This window comes from Zeus faber (genome assembly GCF_960531495.2).
Source record: "Zeus faber genome assembly, chromosome: 2".
Taxonomy (NCBI): domain Eukaryota; kingdom Metazoa; phylum Chordata; class Actinopteri; order Zeiformes; family Zeidae; genus Zeus; species Zeus faber.
Genome location: NC_137189.1, coordinates 27,286,705 through 27,304,979, shown reverse-complemented (window position 1 = coordinate 27,304,979; position 18,275 = coordinate 27,286,705). Strand labels below are relative to the sequence as shown.

At 44.1% G+C, this 18,275-nt stretch overlaps 1 protein-coding gene across 1 annotated transcript; it reads left to right on the top strand.

Annotated features, from left to right (window-relative positions):
- Positions 1-1,753: 1,753 nt before the first annotated feature.
- On the top strand, positions 1,754-18,021 carry cbsa (cystathionine beta-synthase a; the record flags this gene model as incomplete). The annotated part of the gene is made up of 14 exons (XM_079996665.1): positions 1,754-2,037; positions 2,384-2,490; positions 2,591-2,725; positions 5,030-5,109; positions 5,467-5,671; positions 5,755-5,846; positions 10,990-11,115; positions 11,209-11,293; positions 11,582-11,687; positions 11,903-11,980; positions 12,221-12,355; positions 13,900-14,008; positions 17,005-17,089; positions 17,523-18,021. 14 exons carry the CDS (start codon positions 1,754-1,756, stop codon positions 17,651-17,653), a joined length of 1,758 nt encoding a protein of 585 aa, XP_079852791.1. The 3' UTR covers positions 17,654-18,021.
- Between the last annotated feature and the right edge of the window lie 254 nt (positions 18,022-18,275).

The window sequence follows — 18,275 nt, the reverse complement described above, 5'->3', positions numbered from 1 at the left end:
TAGCCTCAATAATTTAATTTAAATTTGAATTTTATATTTTTGTAATAATTACTCGCTGGTCTTGGTAATTACATTTTTAAATTTATTTGAACGTTTTTATTTTTTTAATTAATATTAGCTAGCCTTGGTAATTTCTTTGTTTTAATTTAAATGTTTAATTCAGGGTGAAAGTGAATGTAGACTAAAGGCAAAAAGAGGCAGAATGAGTGAAGAAATGGTTTTATTTCAACTGTACCCTCTTGGATAATGATACGTCACTTTTTTTGTACCATTTTAACAAGAGCTAGGGCTAATCAGTTACCTATTGATCAGTTGAACTGAGTGGACAGCAGGGAGAGCACAGATCCCTGGACAAACACAGCAGCTGTGTCAATAACTAAAAAAAACAAAACGTTACTGTAGTTAATCGCAATTTCAATACAGAAAGACATCCATATGATAATAGTGTAGAATTGTCATGATTATATTCAACTGTAATAGATAATATATTATTTAATGTTAATTTATTTACTAAATAGCCATGTAATAAGCAGGATTACGTGCAGCCAGACGGTCATTATCGCTGAATAACCCTGACATGGTGATCAGGATCTGGTATCTCTCTGAAGGAGTTATTAAGTGATCCAATACTGACCATCTGGCTGCACATGATCATATCTGGCTATCACATAATATTGAGAATGGGGATGTAACGGTATGAAATTTCACAGTATGATACAGTATCTACCAAAATACCGCAGTATAAGGTATTTCACGGTATTTACCCCCCCCCATTTTTTCCTGTCTATTCAATTAATAAATAGTTGATATTAAAAAAGGAAAAACACATGGTAAAAGTATTTTGTCAGTCGGAAATATATGTTGCGTAAAACAAGTGACAAATATATCAATATCCGACTTATTTGCGAAGTTGAAGATGTAAACTTTAATTCACCTCACCTTATGTTGTAGCAGAAGGCCAAATGTTGTAATAATCAATCCGATGAGTAATTTCGCCAAGCGCCGCGTTCCACCATAAGAACTCCGCCAGGCAGAACTGCTTTACACCAATATTTTACGACACGGTGCCTTACGCCCCATGCGCGCGCAAGTGTAAACAGACATGGCGGAACACGGCACTTGGGGAAAAACAACATTTAACCCACTTGTTACCACGCAACCACGCTACCTGTGGCAACATAAGGGTGGATTAGAGTTTACATTTTAAATTTTGCAACATAAATCTATACCGTGGGCATGGTATTACAGGGAAAAGCTTACGGTTCAGAACCGTGGTGGCTTGATACTGTGGTATAACTTAAAACGGTATACAGTTTCATCCCTAGTTCAGTATTGATTTGAAATTATTTTATTACTAGTATGTCTAGTTTCATCACGAGTATGTCTAGTTTTAGAGCTTCCGCTGAGAAAAATAGTCACAACAATATGGTGAACTATTCTCCTACATATGAATAAACTATTTACTGTTATTAATGTTAAATTGGACATTCTCATTAATATGAGATGTCATGCTTAATGGGACATTGGGGATTTTGATATTGATGTTCTTATTCATCTCTTAAACATCTTCCATTAAAGTTTCTAGAGACAGGAAACCAGGCGGAGAAGAAGTGGTTTCCCTGTGTGTTAATAATGACCATTGGGTCATTATTAACAGATCAGTGGTCATTATTACAAAATGACTGATCTGTATTCCTCAGTGCTGTGTGATAAAATCAGTAACCTTTTATCTGTGGTTGTCCTCAGGTGAACCATGCCCGCCGTTCCCTCCTCCAAAGATGCCGCCGTCAAGCCCTTGTTGTGCCCCCACACCACCAAGTTGCTCCCCGAGCCCAACTTTGACGTGGACCCGGCCGCCTCCCCCCTGAATGGCCTGGACAAGCTTTCCGACGGGGAGGATGATGTGGACAGCCCCATGCAGCTCGATGGCGCCCCCTCCGCCGAGGAGGGGAAGTGGATCCGCCCCGACCTGCCCAGCCGCTGCACCTGGAGGCTGGGGGCCTCCAACGCCAACTCCCCCCACACACACCTCCAGAGGTACAAGTGGGTTTTTCTATGAACCAAATTCGGTCGATCTCAATGGAATGGTCGCTTCTTGTAGCAAAGCAAAGTCTATAATTCAACCAAGGGGAACCTTTGGGGGAATTGACCAATATCCCAAGCCGTTTTGGTTGTGTTGATCTTTGAAGGGGGACAAATGGTACGTTTTTGTGAATTGTCATATCTTTATGACAGTTCCAGTCTCAAATGGCTTTACACTCCCCCATTTCCAGGGTCACTTGATGTGATCTTGGCTGTCGGGGGTCAAGATGACAAGACTCAATGGTTTAAGTGATGACTCTTTTTCTGAAGCAAACTAACTCGTTTTTACTGTACAACAAAGGATGTCCACACCCAATATCCTTCCCAACATCCTGGACAGGATTGGGGATACGCCCCTCGTTCGCATCAACAAGATCCCAAAGATCTTTGGTCTCAAATGCGAAATACGTGAGTTGGCAGAACTTCAACCTGCACAGCAAACCGCTCTGTAGAAAATATAATCTGGGAGAAGAACTGAACTGTTTTCCTGTTCCCTGGGTCTTTGCAGTGGCCAAGTGTGAATACTTTAATGCTGGAGGCAGCGTGAAGGACAGGATCAGCTTGAGGATGGTGGAGGACGCTGAGAGAGCTGGACTGCTCAAACCTGGAGACACCATCATAGAGCCCACCTCAGGAAACACAGGTAGAGTCCACCTCAAACACTGGTAGAGCCCGCCTCTGGAAGCACAGCTCGGTCATATAGTTCACCTGAGGAAACACTGGTAGACCATGACTCAGGAAACACAGGTAGAGCCCACCAGTGGAAAGACCTAGGTCCTTAAAATTGACCCACGCCTCATTTGTAAGGGGAATCTTAAACATTTTAATGAGCTGTTTAATTTAATTGGATTAGATTAGAGTAGATCCCTGATGTGGATAAATCAAGGATATGTAGAAATAAACAAGTAGAATCCACTTAACAATAGTAGATAAATGCTGCACTCTGTAACTCAGAAAGCTTTGATTTGCATGTTATCCACGTGTTTGTGTGGGTTTCCCGTTTCCTCCCACCATCAAAAGACATCTATGTTAGGGTTAATGCTCCTGTCTGTGCCCGTGACCGAGGCACTGTCAAAAGGGCTGGAGTTGGTCCCTGGGCGCTGCATTGCCGCTGCCCACTGCTCTTAGGTAGAGGGTGGGTCAGATGCAGAGGACAAATTCTGTTGTATCCTGCTTGTATCTTGACAATAAGGAGATGTTGTCTTCTATTCTGATTCACGTCTAAGATAACACGACTAAGGCGACCGTCCTCATTCAGTTATTCTGTTGGAAGCTGAACTAGTAACTTACAATTAGTAGTATGTTGTGTACTAGGTTTGTTTCAATTTCCATTCGGCGATTGAAGGGATGAACTTTTATTGGTTATTCACACGGCGATATTTAAGCGATTTTAAGTAAGTTACCATTAGAACTATGATGTTATAAAAAATAATCTGCACCCTCTTTTCCATGGATCTGACACCCTGCATCTCCGTTCTCCATATGCCTGTGCACCAAAACTTTGCTGCTTATGGATAATCATTTGGATTGTGATATTAAGGACGAGATAATAATGTGAAATGGAACATGATGCTGTGAGATTGTCGCACCAAGCACAGACACACAGACTTAGCCTAACCCCAACCCCCCTCTTGAATTGAGGAGACATGTTGTTGTTAAACAGATTTATAGAAAATTTTAATATTTTAAATAAAATGTTCACACTAGGAATGTTAACAATTAATCGACTATCGATTAATTGCTAATAAGAATTTAATCGCTTTAAGATTTTGTCCTATCTATGGTCCTTATCGATCGAACGACTGAACAATCTGCGGTCTTATTGTTATTGTATCAACGGGAGTCTTCGTAGAGCACAGGGCGTTCCAACAATAAAAATACCCAGCCAGGAAGTAGTAGTATTCACTGGAATGACAGGGGGCAGTGGACAATCGAGAAACATGGCTGCGGGCATCGATGCCGAGGAGGAAACGATGTATGGTTATTGTTGCTCAACAACTAATACTGCGTTCAGATGGAACACGGTAGACGGGAACGAGACAACAACACTTTCACAACATCTATCTAAAAAGACAAAAAAATTGTTTTATATATTTGATTGGAGTCATCACCAGAGCAACATATTGCTGGTTTTGTTTTGCCGTCTTACCTCTCCCTCGCTCTGGAAATTAAGTAGACTGGTCGTAAATACCAAGTCACAAGATCTCAGAGGTGCGCGACGTTGTGTAGGTCCCCTCGCCCCATGGCGCCGCCCCCTGGTGAGGTCATTAGCTTTTATGATATCAATTAATTGATGATTGTTTGTTCAGGTAAACAACTATTGATAGGAAATTCCTTTAAATTTGCATATCTCATTAACACTCTTTTATAAATGTTTATACACGTAAATTTGACTGTATTGCTTTCAGAAAGCTTAAAGGTTTGTTTATTTCACAGCTCCATCAGACACTGAGCCGTGCTCAACATGATTATTCAAAATCTTAAATCCAAAAATAAATTCTATCATCAATAATAATTAAAAATAATTATAAAAAGAGAATAAATTATTAAATAAAAACAAATACATCTTCTGCTACTGTGAGCCTTTCAACCCTCCAGCGGTCCTGTCCCCTCCCTCTGCTCTGGGGCTTCGCTGCTCTGGGTGGAGGTCTAGTCAGTGGATGGCCACACTAAAACTGACATTTCTCCCCTTTCTCTTTCTCTCTCCCTCTTTCTCCGCCTCTGTGCCCTCTCGGAACTGGTGTTGATTGGAGTTGACGGGACAAAATCAATAGCAAGTGCTGAGCATCTATCCACCCTCCGCTAATACTCCCGCCACCCCTGGTGATCGGATCGCATATCAGCGATCTCAAGTAGCCACAATTGGACGATATTAAAATAGAAACGATCGCCCAAACCTATTATATACTATATTGCTGTCTGTGTATCTTTATGTGTATCTGTGTAGGTATTGGCCTGGCTCTGGCTGCAGCGGTGAAGGGTTATCGCTGCATTATTGTCATGCCTGAGAAGATGAGCATGGAGAAGGTGAGTGTAGGGAAAATACAGTAAAGTATTGACACCACGTCTGAGTGATGCTGAACAGAAACTACTTTAGTGAGACAGTCTTGGAAACCGTGTAGGACAAAGCAGACTGTCTAGGAGACATTCAACTAGCTAGGAGTCCGTCTATGAGCTAGGAAACCATCTAGGAGCTAGTTGACAGTCTAGCAGCTAGGGGCCAGTGTAGGAGACGGTCTACGATACAGTTAAGGAGCTTGGAGACAGTGTAGGAGCTAAGAGACAGTCAAGGAGCTTGGAGATGGTTTAGTAGACACTCTAGGAGCTCAGACCTTCTCTACAGAGGTTGTGATGTTTATTTGGATGGCGTTCTCCTACCTCCAGGTGGACGTGTTGCGTGCGCTAGGCGCTGAGATCGTGCGCACGCCCACCAGCGCTCGCTTCGACTCCCCCGAGTCGCACGTGGGCGTGGCCTGGCGCCTCAAGAACGAGATCCCCAACTCGCACATCCTGGACCAGTACCGTAACCCTAGCAACCCCCTGGCCCACTACGACACAACGGCCGAGGAGATCCTGCAACAGTGCGACGGTACCGAGTGCACGTTAGTTATAAGTATGAAAATAAATACATTTAAATATTAGAAATAAACGTACTTATTTCCACTCCTCCAGGTAAGGTTGACATGCTGGTGGCTGGAGCAGGAACCGGAGGAACCATCACCGGTATTGCTCGAAAATTGAAGGAGCACTGCCCTAACATCAAGGTAAACAATCATATCTATTTATATGTCCATCTACGATTATGTTGGAAATTTATTGTGATTCACTTTTTGGCAGCAGCATTTTTTTTTGTTTTGTTTTGTTTGGCTAGGAGACGGCCTAGGGTTGAGTAGACAGTCTAGGAGCTAGAAGACAGTCTAGAAGCTCTTTGCTTATTTTAGTGTTGGTTTTTTGAACAATTTAAACCTCTAAAGTAGCCAGCTACTTTAGACATGACAGAGACACATTGCTGGACATAAGGGATTCGACGATCACTGACACCAATCCAGAGTTTTTCCACTGGGATCCCCTGCTCACTCCAAACGCCAAGGACCAACACACCACAGTGGCGCTACCCTGTAGGTGTCGGAGGCGTAGACGGAGGCGAGAGAGAAGAGCAGGGGTGCTGGTGAGGCTGAGGCGGCCTGCCAATTAGAAGCTCTATTCCAGCACTGTTTTGATCAAGTGGACTGGGAGATGTTCCATGATGCATCAGATGGTGACATCAAAGAGTACATGGAAGCAGTCATAGGATTAATCTGGAAGTGTATAGAGGACGAGGACACAAAAACAGTCCGGGTGTATCCATACCAGAAACCATGGATCAACAGTACTGTACGAACTGCCCTCACTGCACGGGACACTGCCTCTGGAGACAGAGCGGAAGAAAAAAAAGACAAGGTGACGTTCACACTGCAAGCAAAAGCGGCCCAAATCAGATTTTTTTTGCTCATATGTGACTCTGATCTGTTTTTTCGTAACAGTATGAACAGCACAAATCACATGGAATCTGATCTTTTCAATTCTGATTTGGGCCACTTTCATATGTGCTTCTAAATCAGATAAGGGTCTGATTTTCTTTGCAATGTGACCTCAGTATCAACAGTCATATCGGAATTCACGCGACATTGAGTCACTCGGTGAAAACAAAGGTGGAAGACGGCTGCAATGGAGGTAGTCAGTGAAGGGACAGTGAGGTGTTAGACCTCCTAAGTAATTGGGGAGATACTTCTGTCCAAGCAAAACTTGAGGGGCCGTATCCATATTCGTAAGATGGTGTGTGATGTCTTTGTCTTTCTGCACATGCGGGTCAGTTCAGGACAGTGACCAGTTCACACTGGAATATGATATTTGCCACATTTAAAAAAATTATGTGAACAGACAAACAAAAAAATCGGATTTGAGCAATAAATCCGAATTGAACTCTTAAGGCTTGCAGTTTGAACGTAGACTAAGTGGAAATGACTCATGTAGTATGTGGCAAGTACTACACTCAATATTGAACTTTAAAGGGAGACCAAGGTAAAGGTTGCTGCCTCCCCCACAGACGAGCTGAATAGTTTTTACCCCCGTTTTGAGGTTGTCAGCACCAAACTCCTGGAGCGTGCCCCGCCACTGCCGACACCACCAAGACTCTGGACATCGCAAAGGCCGACCTGTGCAAGTTATTCATACACGTTAACATCTGCAAATCGGCCGGGCTAGATGGCATCCCAGGCCGGGTGATCAGAGTGCGCACGGTGCAGCTGGCTGGGGTGTTCGGACATATTCAACCTCTCCCTTTCCATGTGAGTGGTCCCCTCCTGCTCCAGGTCAGCCACCATTGTTCTGGTGCAAAAAAAACCAAAACGCAAGATAACATGCTTAAATGACTGCCGCCCCGTTGCCCTCACTCCCATAGTGAGCAAATGCTTTGAGAAGTAGGGGTGGGAATCACCAGGGCTCTCACGATACGATACTATCCTGATACTTTGGTCCCGATACAATAATATTGCGATTCTTTGTTTTGCAATACACCTACAATACACAAGTATTGCGATATATTATTGATTTCTTTCTAACCTGACTGCAGTAAAATGTTTAAAACGCATATTGTTTCTCCGTTTTTAGGTTTCTTGAAAATACTGACGTCATGACGTAAACTTGCGCATGCATAGGTGTGGTCAATACACAGACGTCATATCCGATAAAGGGTACGTTCACATCCAACGGTGCCATTGTTCAAATACTCATTTCGTATTAGACAAGCTCGACAGCGTTTTCCCTTCTTCCTCCCTTTTTCACCAGTCGAGACCTTATAGCCAACCTTATATAGCAAGTTGTTATATCTACTAAAATGATAACTGTTGCATTTGCATGACCTAGAAGAACATCGTCACTGACGCATCGCGTAATTTGTTGTCATCACTAGTTTTTATTCAGGACTTCCTGTTGATTCCGCAATGTTTCCGTTGGAAACACAAACTGCAACCACAAACAAGCTGTTTATTCGATTGAATCGAATTAATTTTATTATTCTAGTCCTCAAAAAAAACCTGTAATTTGTTATTTATATTGTAAAATATCGATACTTGACGTCCATGTATTGATACCATTTCGCCACGCGAAATATTGCGATATTATGCTGTATTGATTTTATTTAAAAACTTTTTTTTTTCCCCAACCCTTATTGAGAAGCATGTTAAAGACCTCATCTGTAGCATGTTACCGCCCATAATGGACCCTCACCACTTTGGTAACCGACAAAACAGATCCACGGACGGGGCCATAGCTACAACACACCACAGCGCCCACGGATGCTGTTGGTAGACTATAATCCAGCATTCAACACCATAGTCGCCACCAGACACCGGGCTCAGTGACCTAGGACTCAATCCCAGCCTGTGCAGATGGATCCTGGACTTCCTGTCGGCTCGACGCCTGGTGGTGAGAACTGAGGATGGGCTCCACCACCTTTGCCCCTCTTACCCTTAACACAGGAGCCCCCGAGGGCTGCATCCGGAGCTCCCTCCTCTACTCCCTGTAGACCCAGCACTGTGTGGCCACGCACAGCTCCAACTTGGTAATTAAGTTCACTACCGACTCGACAGTAACTCGCCTGATTTCCGACAAAGACGAGACAGCCTACAGGAGTGAGGTCAACAACCTGACACAGTGGTGCCAGGAGAACAGCCTCTTGCCCATGTCAATAAGACCAAGGAGCAGCTTGTGGACTACAGGAGGAGAGGAGAGATGCTGGACTTTGTCATCAAATCAGTCTCAAAACCCGCGAGCGCACAGAACGGCATCGGCGAGCGGGAAAACCCCAAGCGGAAAACATCCTCCGCGAGCGCATTTCTGTTATGTGTGCACAAATTGAGTGCAAGCTCGACCCTCCCTATGCACTCGAAACTGCTCAACGTGCTCGCAATTGCTCAACACTCGCTTGCTTGTCAAGTTGACTTTGTCTCTGGAGGCGTGGACAGAATAGACAGTGGATGATGTCTCCACTCCCTTAATTGGTCACTTTCTGACACTGACGTAGCAGAAGAAGTAGTTCAAATGCACAATGATTGCATATGTGCACAGAGGAACACAGGGGACAGGGGTGCACTGGGGAAAGAGGAATTTGGTTAGATTAGTTAATTGAGTTTATTTTTTTGTCTGTTGAAAAAAAAAAATGGACAAGTCAAGAAAAAATGTATTAAAAGAAACAAAGAGAAAATAAAAGCATGAAACTATTGGAAAGCTCTCAAAAGGGGGAAAGGGATTTCCCCCCCTAACCCTCTTAAATGCATCTAGACATTGACTGTGATTTCAGTTTATATATGAATAGTATTTTATACTCCATTGCTTCCCAGATACAACATTGTGATATTTGGAGGACTGGATGGTTTCTCCAGAAAGGTAACTGACTGCTACTATATTTTAGTAATTCCACATGCTGTGCATTATTAGGGGTCCATTCCTATTTATTACGACTGTTGCTGCAAAGTCGAGGAGCCGTCTGGTGTCCCAATGCTCCATCTGTCGCGCCACTCTGTCCCTGTACGTCTGTTAAGTGTCCTTCACCACCTTCCGCAGATTGTACAACGCCGTTTTTTCCATATATCCGGATATATGACCGTCGTTGTAAGCGGCCGTGCGAGCATTCAGAGCGCCGCAGATGGATTTATCGACCCACTGTTTCTGGTTCGGAAATATCCGAACTTTCACCGTGGGAACGATGCCATCCACTAACATAGCTATGAAGCACGTAGCTACTTTTGTAAACTCGCTGACGTCGCTGGTACTTTATGGGACATATCCCAGTCTACGTCAATAAGAGCGTCCTGAAGCGCGGCCTCTGATTGGTCTGACGACCACTTAAGGTCCCTCATCACTACCGTTCCACGCATGATGCACGGCTTGCAAACAGGGATCAGAGCGACGGCCACGTGGTCCGATTTCCCGAAAGCAGGGAGCGAGATGGTCTTGCATCCGTTCTTGTACGGTGTGTAGCAGTGGTCTAGAGTTCTATCTCCCCTGGTAGCACACCTGATGTGTTGATGCAAAAATCAGGCAGAACTTTTTGAAGGTTCGCCTTGTTATTTGTCCCCACCATAGCCGCATCGGGATGTTTGTCCGCACAATACATCATATAGGTTCGATAGAGCTGTGTTGGTGTCTGCTCGCGGTGGAATATAAACCACTGCGATGATGACCGTACTGAATTCCCGGGGGAGGTAGATGTTGTTGGAGTTACACCAGTGGCTGTTTATCATGAGGCAGACGCCTCCACCCTTGGATTTCCCCGGCTCTTCCGACCTGTCGGCACGGAACACGGAGAAGGACTCGGCTGGACGTACGGCTTCATCCGGCACCAGTGGGTTCAGCCATGTCTCCGTCAGGCAGAGGATGCAACTGTTTCTCGTATCCCGTTGGAATGTAATCCTCGCTGGCAGGTCATCCATCTTATTCCCCAGCGACTGGACATTAGCAAGGAGGATGCTTGGCAGAGGTGGACGGTACGGTTGCGTCCTCATTCTGACCCGAATGCCGCTCAGTTTACCGCGGTGCCGTGGAACAGCGGCCCCATTGTTGTTGTTGCTGTTATTGATGTTGTTTTTGAGCGTGTTAGTGCGTAAAATCTCCGGGGGCCACTCTGGATCCGCAGATAAAAAGTCCCAAAGTTGATCTTTCAGGGAAATGTTTAAATCCATTATTTAAAAAAAATAAGAGTTTAACATTATCATATAGTAGGTAACGTATAATATGTTTAATACTGTATTGAACCTCAGCTGGATTCTCTCAGGTTGGATTTAAAATTCAGAAGCAGATATGACGTACTGTATGTATATTGTAAAATTCCTTTGATCATTATCATGAGATTCTGGAATGTGTGTCCAGATTGTGGGCGTGGACCCGGAAGGTTCCATCCTGGCTGAACCCGAGGAGCTAAACCAGACGGACAAGACCCAGTACGAGGTGGAGGGCATCGGATACGACTTCGTCCCCACCGTGCTGGACCGAACCGTGAGCAGGAACACTCCTCTAATCCACTCTATCCTTCTATCTGCTTCTTTCTATTCTTCTTTCTTTATAAATCCCTTGTTCTTGTGTCTCCAGGTCGTGGACACTTGGTACAAGTCCAACGATGAAGACTCCTTCAACCTGTCCCGCATGCTGATCAAAGAGGAAGGCCTGCTGTGTGGTAAATCCAACGCGCCCCGAAAGGCCTCCAGTGGCGCCCATGGAAAGAAATTAGTGAAGGAGATGGTCTAGGAGACAAACTAGGACGTAGGAGGGGAAAAAATCAAAAAGCCTAATTCTGACATAGCATTTTGTTTTAGAAGTGAAATATGTTTTTCAAACTGTTTAGCGATTCACTCGTTCTTGTTAAAGATGAATGGAGCTCAGCGACAAATTAAGGTTTTGTGAGGTTGCCTCCATGTGTGAACGGTGTTTACTCCAGTTTATATTTATCCGTGTTTATTCCCAGGTGGGAGTTCAGGAACTGCCATGGCGGCGGCGATGAAGCTTGCCAAGGAGCTGAAGGAGGGCCAGCGCTGTGTGGTCATCCTGCCTGACTCCATCCGAAACTACATGTGAGAACCACCTCCACACCTGACCTCCACAGCTGACCTCAACGAGGACTCCGCCTGACCTCCGCCTGACCTCCGCATGACCCCCTCCTTATGTCTGTAATATAGATGCATTAAAATGGAATAAACGCCCAAGGTCAACAGTGGTTGACACAGAGGAGGTTCTTTATGAAACGTTTCCGGAATTTGTCTTCACGTTTCTGTCTGTCTTGTTGAAGGTCCAAGTTCCTGAGCGACAAGTGGATGTTCCAGAAAGGCTTCCTGCGAGAGGAGGACGTCATGGTCACCAAGCCCTGGTACTTAGGACTATTTGTCAGGCTGGCTGGCTGGCTGTCTCTCTGTCTGCTTTGCTGATTGATTTTCTGGTTTGCTGTCGGTCTTTCTGGTTGACTGGCTGGCAGATATGTTTCCCTCTCTGTGTGGGCAGACTTATAAATCCAGTGTCTCCAGTCAGCTCCCAACCTTCAATTCCAGCGGTTGAAGCCAGTGTGTTAGTTCACCTTTTGACTCTCTCTCCTTCCCTCCCTCCCACCCAGGTGGTGGAACCTGAAGCTGCAGGGTCTGAACCTTTCTGCTCCTCTCACCGTTCTTCCCACCGTAACGTGTCAGAAAACCATCAAGATCCTGAAGGAGAAAGGCTTCGACCAGGCGCCCGTGGTGGACAGCTCCGGGTGGGTCCATAATTAACCAGGCGAAACTGTACTAGTTAGTTGTTTCGTTAGAAAGGCGTCAACCAGGTAGACAGCTCTGGGCTGGTCCATAACTAAACAGAATATACTGTACAAGTTAGTTAGTTAGTGCGGCTGGCCCATGGTGGACATCTCCGGGTGGTTCCATAAATAACCAGGATATACTGTACTAGTTAGTCAGTTTGGTCGGTAGAGAGGTGCAGTAGATAGGTAGTTAGGCAGGTAACTTGGTAGGTAGGTTAGTTTGTTAGGTCTGTAGGTAGTTAACTAGATTGTTAGGTAGGTAGTTATGTAGGTAGGTTAGCTAGGTTTGTAGGTGGTTAGCTGGGTCGTTAGGTAGGTAGTTATGTAGGTAGGTTGGAAGGTTAGCTTGGTATGTAGGTGGTTAGTGTTGGGATCTGTTAAACGGATCCCTCCCAGGTTGGTTGATGTGTGGAGCTTCCTCAATTAGACGGAGACGGGTGTGATGCAAAATAAGCCTCTTTAATTGGTTCTACTGCAGTAGGGTCAGTTCGTAACGTCTCGACGATGACACGACTAACGAAACAAGACGAAAAGACAATGACGACAAAGACGACAACCCTTATAAAGTTTCTCCTAAAAGAGAAGGATATATTGATCACAAAGAAATGTGTACGTGCAATAAAGCATGCGCAACATGCACGCAACAGGAAAAGTACAGGAGCAATATGTGTGTGACTGGTCACAAAGAACTGTTTTCCAACCAGAGGTGCCATTTTAAGCAAGCGCCATATTATTTCTAACAGGCGCCATTTTAAGCGCCATACTACATCCAACATTAGCTGGGTCGTTAGGTAGGTACTTATGTAGGTAGGTTGGTAGGTTAGCTTGGTATGTAGGTGGTTAGCTGGGTCGTTAGGTAGTTATGTAGGTAGGTTGGTAGGTTAGCTTGGTATGTAGGTGGTTAGCTGGGTAGGTAGGTAGGTTATGCCATGGACACACTACCTGACTTTCAAAGTGGTCAGATTGCTGTACTGTTCACACCACACAACTTTCTGTCTTGCGATCGGGAATCTTGAAGTCGTTGTTTACCACAACGACAGACCGACGACAGGGGGTCACACGTTACAAGATCTTTCACCAGGAAGAATCCCCGACGAGTCTGTCGGGTCTCTAAACTACGATGAGAATTGACACCAGAAATGACGCGATACCATGTGCAGGGCGGGATTATTTTTTTTTTTTATATTCTTGATCACTGTAAAAAAATTAAAATGGAAAAACCTAGGGAAGAAAAGTTTTTGTTGTGTTTCTGGCTGCTGCTCTGTGCACTCCTGTCTCTCCTTTGTTAGGTAGTTAGGTTGATAGTAAGCTGGTTAACCAAACATGAATTATGATACATGAAGGTCTTTCCAGCCCAAAATTTTAAGTGTGTGTGTGTGTGTGTGTGTGTGTGTGTGTGTGTGTGTGTGTGTGTGTGTGTGTGTGTGTGTGTGTGTGTGTGTGTGTGTGTGTGTGTGTGTGTGTGTGTGTGTGTGTGTGTGTGTGTGTGTGTGTGTGTGTAGGCTGATCCTGGGCATGGTGACCCTGGGGAACATGCTGGCCTCGGTGCTTGCTGGGAAGGTGAAGCCGTCTGACCCTGTCAGCAAGGTCCTGTACAAGCAGTTCAAACAGGTACAAATACACTCCCGTCAGGATTTATTCCCCAGGGGGCAGTTTGTTTTGAAGATTTTCAATCCAGTAGAAGTTCTGTTTAAGTTAAACATAAGTGACTTTTATCATTAGAAATATATTATAATACCCCTTTCCCACTGCGCCAAAACACCCGCTAACAACCGGCATTCGTCATTAGTGGGAAACGTAAAACCCGAGTTTCAGTCCCAGGTCTCATGACGCTGCAATAGACACAGGTTTTCATCGGCTAGGGCGCCAATCGGCTCTGATTAAGACAGGACATCTGGGCCGACCCGCTACATTTGGCCCGTTTTATGGCGCGATGACGTTCCGGACGCTGGCGCATAAATAGACAGAGATATCCATGTCTCAATCAATCATTTCATATCCCATTTAGAATCCATAATCAGAAGTTATAGACTTTTTCCCCACACGGGGGACCAGTAATTGTTTTGAGTGTGGGGACCGCTCCGTGGGGACCACAGCAGAGAACCCCCACGCTCAATGCTGGGCTCCTACTTTAGCAGGTTTACCCACATTTTAAAATCCTGGGTATACCCACAAATTTTATGATTACCGTATTTTCCGGACTACAAGGCACACTTAAAAGCCTTTAATTTTCTCAAAAAAACGCCTTATATATGGATTAATTCTGTTTGTGCTGACTGACCTCGAAGCGATTTTGTGTGGTACACGGCGCTCTGTCAACATGTTTTAGTATGATTTTGGTAAACTACAAAGCCGCACCGCTTGCAGCATTACGGCTACCGTAGTCAGGAGCGTCACGGAGTAATACATACTGTGCTTCACCATAATATTACAGTGTGTGTGTGAATAAGGACCCCAAAATGGCACATGGCAAGAGACACGCTTACGACGCGGACTTCAAACTCGAGGCTATCAGTCACGCAGTAGAACATGGGAATAGAGCAGCTGCAAGAGAATTCAACATTAATGAATCAATGGTACGGAAGTGGAGGAAGCAGGAAGACGACCTGCGCCAAGTAAAGAAGACAACACAGAGTTTCCGAGGGAACAAAGCGAGATGGCCACAGTTAGAGGACAAAATTGAACAGTGGGTTATTGAACAGAGAGCAGCAGGTAGAAGCGTCTCTACAGTCTCTATTCGACTGAAGGAAACAGCGTTAGCACGGGACGTTAATATCAATGACTTTCGAGGCGTTCCTTCTTGGTGCTTTCGTTTTATGAAAAGACGTAATCTCCATCCGCACACAAACTACAGTCGCGCAGCAACTGCCAAAAGATTACGAAGAAAAGCTGGCCACTTTCCGCGCATACTGCAAAAACAAGATCACTGAGATCCGGCCAGAGCACATCACCAACATGGATGAGGTTCCCCTCACCTTTGATATCCCCGTGAACCGCACTGTGGAGAAAACAGGGTCCAGGAATCATCACTGAACTGCCAGGTTACAGCAACGACACTGACTCGGATAATGACGAGAGGGATCCGGGCATGCTGGATGCCGTAATCGCCCAACTGTTAAACTCGGACACTGAAGATGAAGAATTTGAGGGATTTGTGGACGAGGAATGAACTGAAAAAGTAAGTATTGTGTTGTATTTTACGTGTTATTAATGAACAATTTTGCGAGTTATTGTGAATACGCTAACGTTTGATTTAGTGGTATCAGACGGTTTTTTTAACGTGTTACAACTGAACAAGGTTGAAAGTTATTGTGAATACGCTCATTAACGTTTGAACAATGTTGAGAGTTATTGTGAACACGTTCAATAAAGTTTGACTGACTGACTTATCTGACTGTTTTGTTTCGCTTTATGCGCCTTTATAGTCCGGTGCGCTTTATATATGAAAAAAGATCAAAAATAGACCATTCATTGACAGTGCGCCTTATAATCCACTGCGCCCTATAGAGCGGAAAATACGGTAAAGTAGAAGTAACTAAGTTAGTTAGTTCCTCCCATTCCTTCTGGAACATTGGGCGACGAGCCCCCACCATTTGCTCCTTACCAGAATAGCTTCTTCTCGTCGTTTTCGTAACATGCTTTTTACGGGGTGAGGTTGTTAACCCCACGCCCAACCCCCAACCTGGAGGACTGGGTGCTGACTTACCCGTGTCACAACGGCATTATTATTATTGTTATTATTGTTATCATTATTATATATTTACAATAATAATAATAATAATAATAATAAGTTTGAGCCGTTCCGTCAGTAATCCGTCTATAGAGAAGGGGGCCGCGGCAGACAGCAGCTGGCGGCCGCCGACGAGCTCGTAGACGTGGTGGTGGTGGTGGTGGTGTTGGTGCGGACCGCCAAACGTCATGCCCAAGGTCATGTAGTTTTTCATAAAAGTATTCCCAAAGATAGTAGATAAGTAGAAGTAAAATTAAAGTAATTATAAGTAAAAACAAAGTACTGATGAAATTAATCTAAAACTAAATTGTGATATAAAGACCAATAGCAATATTTTATTTATTGGAGTATTGGTTACATAACCAGAAAGGACACAGACTCTAAATCATCTCTCCAATGAGTCCACTTATTCAAATGGATGTGTTGAATTATTGCCTGGCGGCTGTTGCCATGGGGACTCAGTCTTTATCCGTATATTGACTTTATCGAACATAATGATATTTTATATATCATGAGAATTTCGTCCAACTTCTCAGTTGGGGAAAGTATGGGAAAAATATTTCACGGAACAAAGTCTGATCAGAAATTATATTTTTTGGTTTATCATAGATTTTTATATAAACAAAACGGAAATTGTATGGAACTCCAGTTATTTATTACATATTGAAAAAATAAAGGAGTACAACACAAAAGTCTAGTAAAAAGGAAATGGTTCCTTAACTTCATAATAATAATAATAATAATTCATATTGTATTGAGCTTCCAAACATAGTATGGCTGGATACCAAAATGGAAACAATAGAACGGAATCGTTTTGGAGAATCAATTTCTAACAATAGTGATTCTGCCCCCCCGCCCCCCTCTCCTCTTCTCTCAGATTCGTCTCACTGATAATTTGGGGGAACTCTCTCACATCCTGGAAACAGATCACTTCGCTCTGGTCGTTCACGAGCAGATTCAGTGTAAGGAGACACACACACACACACACACACACACACACACACACACACACACACACACACACACACACACACACACACACACACACACACACACACACACACACACACACACACACACACCCCCTCCATGATGTGGACGGGACCCACCCGACGCAGCGCCTACACCCCAAACTACCCCTCCTAAGAGGGTTCTATCTCTCGGAGAGCGTGTGTGAAGACAGTGTATATTGATAAATGAATATAATGTAACGTAATATATTTTAATAAAATGTTATATGAATAATAATTATTATACCTCCGTGGTGCAATGACATTTCACTACATATAAGTATGAACATATGTATGTGACAAATAAATCTCTTGAATCCTGAATAATGTTTTCAGTCTGAGTAATCTACATCCATTCCCTCCTTCCCATCGTGCACCGGGACAGACCTGACGGACGGCTCGCCGAGCCTCAAGCAGATGGTGTTCGGGGTCGTCACGGCGATCGACTTGCTCAACTTCGTCACAGCACGAGAGAAGAGAGAGAGGTCCCTGTCCGAGTGTACCGAGGACTCCTGAACACACGCACACACACAGATCAGCCTTTTGACCCTTGTGGCTTGCTGTTGGTTTTAACTAAATATGGAATTGATTGATTGATTGATTGATTGATTGATCGGTCACTGGGTGAATCATGTATGAAAAAGGCTGAACATAAGCGATCTGACCAAACTGTTCAACTGAAGGAGAATAAATACATATTAAAAAATGTTCTTTACTGTCAGGGCTCGTCAAGTCAATAACGGTTTCACAGTTGCTCAGTTGGCCGGCCAACCAGGTTCGAGCAATTGTCAGCCGTCTTGTGTTATCCTCACTCCTCTGTGAATATCCCTCAACAAGAACATGATTAAAATTCGGCAACCAACAACTAATGCACGGTTGGTAGCTTGGCAACCACTTTCTAAAACTCAGTATCGGGTCCTTGGAGTATTTTTGAAAAAGCTGCGTTATGCAAAATTCATGGAAATACATTTTGATTTAAAATTATTTTTGAGAAATGTGAGGGCTTTTTTTTTTTTGTTATTTTTTTTTTTACATCGACCCATGTACGGTGGCAGAGAAGGGACAAAAGAGGAAACACTCATTTTTAACTCACTGTTTCAAGTTTTGAAACTCAGTTTCATGTTATCTGGTTTCATTA